The sequence below is a fragment of the Marmota monax genome, unplaced genomic scaffold, assembly GCF_021218885.2.
Source record: "Marmota monax isolate L192 unplaced genomic scaffold, Marmota_monax_Labrador192_F-V1.1 WCK01_AAM20220418_F8-fsc00011, whole genome shotgun sequence".
NCBI lineage: Eukaryota > Metazoa > Chordata > Mammalia > Rodentia > Sciuridae > Marmota > Marmota monax.
This window is the reverse complement of record NW_026693082.1, coordinates 9,873,659-9,885,922: the sequence shown is the minus strand read 5'-3', so window position 1 is coordinate 9,885,922 and position 12,264 is coordinate 9,873,659. Positions and strand designations below refer to the sequence as shown.

The following is a 12,264-nucleotide window of genomic DNA, read 5'->3' as shown; positions in this document are numbered from 1 at the left end:
TCTTTCCTTAGTGTTTGTTTTAGTCAGCTTTTTGCAACTGCAACTAAAAGTCTGGATCAGCATAACAGTACAGGAAGAAAAGTTTATTTCAGAGATCTCAATCCATAGACAACAGACTCCATTCCTTGGGGCTCAAGGTGAGGCTGACCATCATGGCAGAAGAGTGTGGCAGAGAGAAGCGGCTCACATGATAATCAGAGAGCAGAGAGAGAGATAGGTCTCCACTTGCCAAGTAAAAATATATACCCCAAAGTTATACCCCTAAGTCCCACCTCCTCCAGCCACACCCCAATTCCCTTCAGTTACCACTCAATTAATCCCATCAAGGTGATTAATTCACTGATTGGGTTAGGGAGCTGTTTGGTAACCCAATCATTTATTTTCTGAACCTTCTTGCACTGTTTCACTTGTAAACTTTTGGGAGACAGCTCACATCCAAACCATAATAGTGTTCTATAGTTTTCACTGTAGAGGTTTTTCATCTATCTCTTTTGTTAGATTGATTCCCAAATTGTTTTTTTTGTTGGAGGGGGCTATTGTGAATGGCACAGTTTTCCTAATTTCTCTTTCAGCTGAGTTATCATTGGTGTATAGGTTTGCATTTCTTAATAGCTAAATAATGTTGAACATCTTTTTAAGTGCTTTTGGTCAGTGGTAAAGTTTTTGTATAGAAATATTTAATTGTATATTTTTTCCTGGTTTTAATTGGGTTATTTTTCTTCTTCGTATTAAGTGCTAAGTATTTTTCACATATTCTAGAAACAAATCTCTTTTTAGACACCAGATTTGATAGTATTTTTTCCTACTCTGTAAGTTTCCTTTCCACTTTGTTAATGACAGTTTTCAGAGGTAAAAAGCTTTTAATTTTGATGAAGTTTAATGTATTCAATGTCATTATTATATACTAGTAATTTATGAAATACTTTTATGTCTTACATTTATGTGAATCAAGTTTTCAATGACAGTATTTTCTAACTTTTTTTTAATAAAAATGACCACTAGTTTTGACAATTTTTCCTTGAGTCTTAGAATAAAAAAAAGTTTGAAAAATAATTTTTAACTGAGATCAAATTTATAATGAAGTGCAGAGATTTTAAATTTAGACTTTAATGAGTTTTGATAATTATATATATTCATGTACCTGTCACCCATGCCAATTCAATGAGGATAGGGTTTTGAGAAAAAGGGTTTGGTTTATTGCTTTGTTAGCAAATGACAAGCACAGGGGACTCCAGTCATAAAGGCTGTGATTATGCCCATCAGAAAGAACAGAAGGTTTTTAAAGAAGAGATTTATTCCAGGTGTTCCCTGTGGGGGGTTGTGATTCACTTGTTAATTCGGCATACAGCCAGTTCTTAGATCTTCTGTGTCATCCCTGAAGTCTGAATTACTTGGTTCCTATGGTGTATGTGGTCTATGATGGGAAACAGGTAATCCTGTTCTCCACCATCATGTTAGGAAGGGTGAGAGGGGAAGAGGAAAAAAAAAAACATGTCTATCTTAAAATAAGCCTCAGTGGCAGAGCAGCAAGGGCTATATTCACAGCATGAGGTCGGCCACTGTTACATAACCAAACAAATTCAAAGAATACAGCATTTTCATTTACCTAAAAATTCTGTTATCACTCTTTTCTGTTAATTCCTTCAGTTTCCACTATCATTCTGATTTTTGTCACTTTATTTTAGTTTCTCATATTCTAGAACCTCATTAAAAATTGATAACAGCATTTACTTATTTGCATTTGGTACAGGTTTTTTACTTTGACCCAGTTAGTATATGTTGTATTATTCCATTATTTTTGCTTGCTGAATTCTATCACGCATTCTGTGAAAATATGTCTTTTAAATGTATATTATTATGATTCTTTGTACATTAAACATCCATACAAGCAAATGCATGGTAATGAAGATATTTAGGTTTGCAAAAGCTGGGCATGATGGTGGCTGAAAGAAATGGAAGGCTATTGCTAAGGGTGTGTTCAATCCCCAGTACAGAGAGAAAGGTGGGGGTGGTCCTTCAATAAGTAATATCATTAATGAGCTCTGAAATTCTTTCAAAAACTTAATGTGTTAACTAAGGTGATAAGAAGCCTTCTAATTCAACTTTTAAAGATAAAATTTACTTTAGCTTGTCTCATTTTAAATACATACAAGAGACCTAGTATAATCTGGGATCTAGGGGTGAAAGGAAAAAGCATAATAAATTTACTTTCAAATTCAGTTTTTTTGGGAACACTAAAAATAATTGTTTTAAAAAAATCCATAGTTTTTTCTAGCATAATTTAGTCATAGTTTCTCAGAGAAAATTTTGCCACATAACTATTTTACCTGGATCTACATAGTTCCTGTAAGTTTAAATCACAACATCTTCATCATAGAAAATACATGAGAGCATGCCATGTGTGGTGGTGAAAGCCTATTTTCCCAGCAGTTCAGGAGACTAAGGCAAAAGGATTGCAAGTTCAAAGATAGCCTCAGCAATTTAGCAAGGCCCTAAGCAACTTAGCAAGACCTGTCTCAAAATAAAAAAAAGAAAAAGGGCTGGGGATGTTGCTGAAAAGTTGAGCATGCCTGGATTCGATCTCCATACCAAAACAAACAAACAAAAAACAAGAAGAGGGATTTATTCTCTGTTATGGCTTAGAGATGAGGCTTAATCCAAAAGCTCCTATATGAGACAACACTAGAACCTTCAGAGGTGAAATGACTGAGTTATGAGAGCCTTAATTTAATCAGTGTACTAATCTATTAATAAGGATTAATAGGGGTAACTGCAGGAAGTGGGTCACCAGGGGCTTGCCTTCCGCATATATATCTTATCCCTGTTGAGGAACTCTCTCTCTCTCTGCTTCTTGACTGTCATTTGGGGAGCTGCTTTCCTACACTTGCAGTCTTCTGCCATTGATGTTCTGCCTCACCTTGGGCCTAGAGCAATGCAATCAGCCATCTGTAGACTGAAACCTCTGAAATAGTATGCCACAACTAAACTTTTCCTTCTCTAAAAATGTTCTTGTCAGGTGTGTTGGTCACAATGGCAAAAAAAGCTGACTAAAATACTCACATTTTCTCAAGTTTTCCTTCTGTCATATAGCTAGCGTGTACTTTCAGTGCCAACAAAACTCAGAATTCCTTAAAAACTGTGGTAATCCTTTATTTCTAAAATTTAAATGTTTGTATATGCATATGTATAATCTTAGTAGAAAAACTAAATACTTTAAACAGTTGAGAAAAAACTCAAGGGGAAAAATAACACTAAAATTCTCCATCCTAAGATTATAGTATACCACTTAGTTACTTGATCTATGAAGATATGCACATATAATTCCTAAAAAACCTAATAATTTTGGATCTCCTTTGTTTTAGAAATTAAGGCTCTTAAAAATGACTATGGGCTGGGCATGGTGGCATAGCCTATAATCCCAGTGACTGGGGAGGCTGAGGCAGGAGGATCATGAGTTCCAAGCCAGCCTCAGTAACTTAGCGAGGCACCTAGGAACTCAGGGAAACCTTGTCCCTAAATAAAATATAAAAAAGGCCTGGGGTGTGGCCCAATGGTTAAGCGCCCCGGGGTTCAATCCCTGGTACCAAAAAAAAAAAAAAAAAAAAAGACTATGGGTTTATAGAAATTTCAAAAATAAAAATAAATTGGCATTCTTAGCATAATATTTACAATTGATCTCAAATATTGTTAATTATAAAACACTCCAAAATATCATGGATTATTTAAATGTAAAAAAAAAAAAAGGTTTCTTGGGCTAGGTGTGGTGGCTCCTGCCTGTGATCTCAGCATTCAAGAAGCTGAGACAGGAGGATCTTAAATTCAAAGCCATTAAGCAACTCAGTGAGACCCTGTCTCTAAATAAAACACAAAATAGGGCTGGGGATGTGGCTCAGTGGTTGAGGGCCATGGGTTCAAGCCCCAGTACTTCCTCCCCGACCCAAAGAAGGTATCTTGGAATCTATGAAATATAAGATAAAAACTGATGAAAAAATAATGATTTTAAACAATCTGTTTGGATTCTAATACCAACTGTATTGTCTTAATATTTCTGAATTTTAACTTTCTCTTATTTCTCAACTGGAAAGCTTAGGATAATATAAATTCAGTGCCTCATACATAATAATGTAAACTCCAGGAACATTAGTCTTATCTTGATGATGTTTGGAAGGTACACACTATTAACACTTAATACAATTTATTTTCTTTAGGAAAGAAGCTATAAATACCACTGTTTAGGTTTCCAATCTATTTACAAAACATTAATGAATCTGAAAGAAATGATGATAATCTATTATAATAATCAATTTAAATTTATAAACAATTTAAACACAATCTCACCTTTAAAATCTTTCTATATTCAATGTTAACTCTGTCAGTGCCTTTTGGGGATGAAGATCTGCTCCATGTTAGTGGTTTGTGATAAACATATTAATAATTTTTATCAATATTGAGTCTGCTGTGAAACACTATATATGTTTCTATGTAATTTATGAAAAGGTCAATCTTTTTATTTTTTATTTTTAGTGCATTATAGTTATACATAATAGTAGGGTTCATTTCGAAATATTCATAAATGCATATAATATAGCTTTTTCCAGTACCATCCCCTTACTTTTCTTCCTCCCCCACCCACTAATCATTTTATTACCTTGAGTAATTGACCATGAACATTCTTAATTATGTTTTCCTTTAAACTTTATTAAACTATTGTTCTAATTCAAATTCCCATAGATATCTGAATTTTTAAAATGCATATTCTACTTTACAAAATAATCTCCTCAATAAAGTAATTGCCACAAACACCTAATAAGTTATCAATGCTTCTCATCTAACATAAGAAACACAAAATATTTAATATCTGCAAATAGAGAAGGAATACTAAATGCTAAATGAAAGTGATGCAAGATAAAGTGAATTATAGTTGTTCAGGCTATCCCTACCCTTAAAATAGAAAGAAAAATTATATAAAATTGTTGTTTTGTTTTGTTTTGTGTGTGTGTGTGTGTGTGTGTTTTGTGGTATGGGGATCAAATCCTGGGCCTTATTCATGCTAGGCAAGCACTCTATCACTGAGCTATATCCCCAACCCTCACATAGTTTTTAAAAAAAATGATATATCAAGCTTTCAGAGAGAGCTATTGTTCAGACATTCTACAAGCAGCAATATGAGATAAACCCAAGTACTAGGGCATTTAGTTTTAATATGCATATTCTTATAAAGTTAATGCTATTTTACACAAATGACTGTAAAAAGTTTTTACAGGAAAACCAAGCAGATACAACTTACCACATCACGAAAGACAACGGCACGCAGGCGATTAATATCAACATCCTGAAGAAGTCTATCAGGATCTTTGATAGGAGAAAGGTTACCTGGAACATTTTCTAAGGGAGTCTTAAAAACAAAAAAGAATTGTAAAGAAGTAACATATTCCAAAAAATCATACAGAAGTATCATTTCCCACTATCTTTAACTTAGGCTGAACTGACTTCCTCCTCACAGAGCTAACATCTATTAATGACACCCAAATATAAGGCACATTTTTTGTTCTCTGCTCATGGTTTCTCTTTATCAGCACGATTACCACTATAGACCTATAAAGGCAGGTAACAGAACAGTAGGAAAAGACTGATCTTGAACTTCACAACATCTGGGCTCAAGCCTCTGCTGTGAGACCTTGTGCTTATTGTTAACATTTCTTTTAAGTCTCACTTTCCCTGTCTCTAATTAAAAATTGTCTTTGAGTCTCTAGGCTCATTTATTCATCAGGAATTTATAAAATGTGAGACTATCATGTTATATTACTTTTTGAGATTTTATAGATGTAACCATTTCATGATCTATAAAAAGACAAGGTAAGCTCTAAAAAAAGTTTTAGTCATAGCCCACTAAAGCTGAAAGACATTAATGAGCATTAAACTAAAACAATTTTTTATAACTGAAGAAATAAAAATCTACAGATTTTAGGTAATATAGCCACACAGTAAACTACAAAGTGAGCCAAGTTCCCTGAAACTCAATCTAGTACTTTTTGCATTTCTACAATGCATTAAGAATTATGTGGATTAAATTTGATAATATATGTAAAATGTCAAACATAATTTCTGAACCTAACAGGTTGTTGCTCTAATAAAAAATAACATAGGCCAACTTTAACTTCTCTATAGGGATTAATGGTCCTATTTAACTCCCAAATCAAAGTGTTTGATTCCTTTGTTGCACTGGATAATAAAAACAGTACAGTATGTGTAGGCTGATATTATTTGGTTTGTTACAATATCAAACTTACCACTTCTAGGACTTCAGGTGAGATCTTAACTTCTAAAAATCTCACATCATTGTGAATTACAAGATAATAATATTTATCAGAATATTATTAAAGAAAGTAACACATAATTTCTACCATAGATGAATTTATAGTGTTAAGTGGGAAAAAACTAGAAATATTTTAATTTATATACCATTTTACATTTTTACAAATGTGACCCTAATATAATTGGATCTTTTTAAAGTCTAAATGATAGGAAATGCTTGGATTATGGTTCATTTTTAAAACAGTAAAAAAAAATGAAGCCCCATGAAAGTTTGTGATTCATCCAAGTCCACACATACTAGTAGCAGGGAATTTTTTATATCATAGTAAAATATTAACCATGGTTTACTGACTAAAGTGCCACATTAAAAAAACATAGAAGCACAGGGAGGGAAAACAAAACAAACAAATAAACAAAACAAAACAATAACAACAACAACAACAACAAAAACCCACAAAGAACAAACACAAAACCTTACCACCTAGATCCTTATACTCCCTATACTGAAATGTGCTTTGTTGACAAGTCAAATCTTCCTAGTATTCCTATCTCCATCACTTATTCATTTTCAACACCAAATGAAAGTAAATCACTAAAAATTTCATTGGGCTTTTCTGTCTATATTCTATAATGAGGGCAATACTTGCCTTGAAAATCTTCTGAGGTGTTCCTAATGCCTATTAAAGAAAGTATACACATCTTTGGGATCTAAGTTTTCCAAAATACTAATTTCTTTATTCATTTCCTAAGTATATACTGACTTTAACTTCTAGAGACAGAAAGGAAATCATTTTCAACAACATGTTAAATAATAACATAATATATTAATATTAATATTAAAATATAAATAATATCTTGCCAGAATTTTAATATATTACTTCTTTTTATATAATTGATACAAACACCCTATAAATTGAGATTTGTATCCACAGACTTAAGAAATTAATCTCAAGTCAGGAAACCAATAAGTGGTAGAGTCAGAATACTAACTCAAGACTGTACCTTTTTACAATGTATGCACAGTGTCCTAAATGCTCCAAAATTACAAAGTTGTATAAGATGTGGACACTGCCCTCTAACAACTAATAGTCTATTATGTCATACAAGAAATATGACTCAGATTATTGACACATTAATATTTAATTTCCCAAGCACTGGAGAGCCCTATGGAGTCTTGTGATAATTTGTGGTTAAATTATTACTCTTGTTAATATTTCCCTGACAGTAGTGAAAAATAAAAGAGACTGCAATATTACCAATAACCAACCAACATGATTAATATGTGGTTGGTCTGTTTGAAATTGACAGAAGTTACAAACCATAGTCTTTGTAAAATTATTTCAACTCTTATTTCCTATTTTCATTTATTGAGCAAAAAAATTACTAAGCCATATTAAACATCTAATTATAAGTACAGTGAATATAAAGAGACATATGGGTTTTATGAAAACATCAGAGAAATTTGTTTTAGATTGAGATGGTGGTCAGAAATGTCAGAAAACATATCCCTGTAGGTTTTTCTTTTCTTTGAGACAGGATATTGCTATATTGTTCAAGCTGGTATTGAGGTTGTGGTCTCAAGTGATCCTTCCTCCTTAGCCTTCAAAGCAAATGGGACAAAAGGTATGCTCCACCATAAGCAGCTTGAGAGAATTAACATTTAAACTAAACCTAAGATCTGAACTAATTTTAGCTGGCTAAAAAATAAGGAGGAAGATTTCAAGTAAAGGTAACTATGTAAAAAGCTAAGATGTTAAAAAAAACTTTTGGTGAACTGAATAAAATCTAAAGTATGACTAAAATTTTACAAGCAAAGAGAGGGTAAATACACATGCAGGAGCTAGGGACAGAATTGCAGACCAATCATGGAGGACCTTGAAAATCATGCTAATAAAACTGGATGTAATGCCAATGTCAGGAAAATATCTGATAGTGAATGCAGAATGAGAATCATTAATACAATCCCCAAAATATTCTATATTGTCCATATATTTGGTGGTATTAAATATATATTTCTTGACTGTCATGTCTGTCACCAAAAAAAGCACATCCATTTAAAAATTGCATTTCTCATACACTGACCTCTCAGAATACATGTAATGCTTAAAAATAGAAAAGAACTAAAAAATTTTCGTGCTATGTGCTAACATGATTCTCCTAAGATCCCTATGAAATAGAAATTATGAGTATATTCTTCAATAACCTCCCAAATGCAAATTTCAGACAGATTAATTAGTCTTGCCAACATAGGTTTGAAGCAGAGAAGTAGGCACCAGAGCCTAAAGCTATCTGATTACAAATACCATGTTGCTTTGTTTTCATAAACTAAAACAAAAATTTTTCCCAATAAATTATATTTCACATAGAAAATGACTGATTACCTTTGATGTCGTTGTGGCAGTCACACTTTGGGGAACTTCCTGAGGTTTACTGCTTCCAAGGGAAGATTTGTTTCCCCTGTCTCTTTGTCTTTGTCGACATTCTAAACAGTTTCTCACAGCTACACAACAAACTATTTAAAAAGTTAAAATCATTATGATTGTAAATTGTTCACTTAGATGTACTGAATAAAATATGCTGCTTTATTCTTTTTGTAATTTTCTCTTTCCCCTATTCACAATTACTTTTAAGATCAATTACATCAATGTATTGTGTAATCATGAAATACAATAATGAAAGCACAATATGTATAATATATATGTTATATTATATACCTAAAAATAAAAACAAAATATACTACCAGACAGCTGAAGGAACAGAGAATACTACTATGCTCTCTGAAGCTCCCAATATATCCTTCCTTATTCTATTTTCCTCCCTTCGTCACAATTCTGAAATTTAGTAATAAAGCTTTTAACGAAATTCACATGTGATTTTAAAATTTTAACAATAAGGCATCTGCCCTTAATTTGACTATCTTGGTGATTATACTAATCATAACTTCCCACTTCAGGAATATTTAAGTTCTACAAATCCCAATGTTTACATTTCCTCATGGTAGGTGACCCTGTGGTCTTTGACAATACATTCATGTAATGAAAGCAATAAGATATAATAAGTTGTACAGATTTTGGACTTAGACCATCTGAACTTGAATCCTGGCTCTACAATTAATTAGATGTGTGATCGTAGACCAGTGGTTTAAACTCTGGGTGCCTCAATTTCCTCACATGTAAAATGAGAATAAATACAGTAACTCATTTAGAGGGCTGTTGTGAAGATTAATTAACACATGTAAAGTGCTTAGAAAAGTAATTAGTATCTTTAAGAGGTGATAAATAAGGCTTCCCGACTCACTTATAAAGATTTCCTATAGCTGAGAAAACTCATAATGTGTAAAAATGAAATCAGTCTTATATTTAGAAATAAAAGTTCAGAATAACCAAATTAATATTGATTTCAAGATACTGAGGCATTTAAAAACATGTCTTTCTCACATTTGTTTGCTGACATGTTTGTGGGCCTAGGTCACTAACCTCAGTACTAGTTTATCAAAATAGAATTCATAAATGGATTTGTATTAAAATCACTTCAATGAAATGCTATTGTCTCAATGAGTTTAAAATAATTCCAAATACATTTAACTATATTTTAAGTGATAAAAGATTAAAGATTTCCAATTCCATGAAAATTCCAATGTGAAGAGGTAAGATTTTGAAATTTGATAATTCTAAAGAATTACAAGACAATCACTAAATTAAATAATCATCAATACTGTATGTACCACAGTGCTGCAGAAAAATAACCTGTAAGTAATTATGTAATGTGCACTGCTCTTCTTAACAGACTTACCTAGTCTTAAGCACTGTCGCATTAAACCTCCAGAAGACATGTTCTTTTCAGCTTCAATCTCACTGAAATTCAGAGAGCTGGCAAACACAAGGACGTCGACCATAGCCATCAATCGACTGAGGAAAGTAACTGCAGTCTCAGCTGACATGCCTTGTGTCACTTCAATATTTTCCAATTCCGTCTTTAAAAAAGTAGAAGAGTTAAGCCTTGTTTAAAAATGGAAAACACAATATAACATACACTACAGGAGAACATAAGTTTAGTAAAAATAGTAAACAAAAGTGAAAATGAATACATATGTAACTTAATTATGTCAAATTTATTTATCACAGTTATCTTTGACTAAAGGAAAAGAATATTTTAAAAATGCTGATTTTAAATGTCATTAGTTATAAAAAACTATTTATATTTAAGATCATCTCGCAATGATCTTATTTAGAAATACCCACACATATGTACTCACATTAATTTGGTTTTATTTTGTTAATTCACAAACAGATAAAATCGATATTTCTTTCCTAAAATCCTTACTCTCATTTATAAAACATTATATTTTATCTTTTTTATATGTCTAATGAATAATGGTAAAAATATACTGTGATTTCATTAGGCCTCAAAAATGAGATGGCTGTCAAGTTAGAATGTATAATAATTTCCTATGAATTTTAGAATAAACTAAAACTACTAGGTACTTTATATGTACAATAAAACTCTAGGGTAAAAATAATCAAGAGGATCATTAATTCCTCTAGACATGTGTGACCTATAAAATAGTAACAATAAGAAAAATCAGTAGCTCTAGACTGGAAGCTATACTTTCACTAAAATATTGCCAGTTACAAAAATCTAATTTCCTCTTTCAAGAAAAGATTACAAAGTATTCTTTTTCTTAACATGGGAGACTGTAGTTTTGTAAAAAATGGCAACATTTTAAAATTTATTTACCATTGTATACAATATAGCATTTTAATGATTTTGGTTCTTTATGATTAGGCTTTATTTTCTCAGTGCCTAAAGGAATGAAGAAGAGTCATGAATGCTTTAAAAATAAAATTTCTGCTGTTTAAATTTTCTGCATATATCCATACTAAGCATACTGATTAAGCTATGTCTTAACAAAATGATACCACTATGAGGCAAGCATATGTGATAGATTTCCGATTATAATTAATGTTCCATTTTGACATTGTATATCATTATACCTAAACTTCTTTCTGCTTAGAAGAAGCAAGGATATTAATATGAAAATGTCAGGAAAAAAAAACACCAATGGGAAGATTAAACTAAAAAATTCCTAAGTAATTCTATACAAGATGGGTAATCAAACTGGTAAGTGACTACTGTAAGCACTAAAGAACTTAAGAACTTTAGTGCTACATGGACTAACCTCAGTTCTAAATGTAGTACAAAATGTACCAACCTTTCTTCCTTCCATTTAACATCAAATAGGGTTAAAACCATTCTGGCTAAAATGAGCTTGTAAATACAAATCTATTAGTCCTTACTGATTTACAGTAGTATGCCAATTCAGTATCCATGGCCTAAAACGGAATAAATTCATAACTCACATTTTACCAGGCAAATTCCGTATTTTTTTTAACTTTCTGAATATATAGCATCATTTTATATGTAGCATGGATATGGCATCATGAATTTAAAATCTATGACCACGACAGAATAGTTCATAAGAAAAAACAAGATTTTTAAATCTCTTTACTGAAAATTCAGTATTCTCTAATGGAATGGAAAATGTGGCCATTGCTTAGGTCTAACAAATATTCCAAATAACTTTAAAAACATTAGAATTCAGTATATGTCCTCAAAATGTGTCATCAAAAAATTCATCATCATTTCAAGATACTGAAATTATGAGATCTATCTTATTTTTTAATGGTTTGATTTTCCAGTTGTTTAGAGTCTATAGGTCTAATCTTCAAAATGTGCTTTCATTCAAAATGAGGAAATTATAAACAGAATAATTCAATTTTCCACATAATTTAACAAAGTGTTTATTTTTTACTAAAACAATAAAATGTTAAAGTAAAAGGCATTTTTAACACAAACAATGAGCTAAAAAAGAATTCTTATATTCTATATAGAAATAATTTTATAAATATGATGAAATGTTACATGAGCATCTTATGACAGGGCTTACAA

At 31.6% G+C, this 12,264-nt stretch overlaps 1 protein-coding gene across 8 annotated transcripts in view; it reads right to left on the bottom strand.

The window, feature by feature from the left end:
- Nbea (neurobeachin) overlaps nucleotides 1-12,264 on the bottom strand; it is a 651,894-nt gene that overhangs the window by 434,404 nt on the left and 205,226 nt on the right. For all 8 annotated transcript variants that reach the window (XM_058582531.1, XM_058582532.1, XM_058582533.1 and 5 more), the window contains 3 exons: nucleotides 10,108-10,288; nucleotides 8,697-8,827; nucleotides 5,288-5,395 (listed from right to left, as the gene is read on the bottom strand). In XM_058582531.1, the coding sequence (XP_058438514.1) occupies nucleotides 5,288-5,395; nucleotides 8,697-8,827; nucleotides 10,108-10,288 (420 nt within the window). The remainder of the gene's footprint in view (nucleotides 1-5,287; nucleotides 5,396-8,696; nucleotides 8,828-10,107; nucleotides 10,289-12,264) is intronic.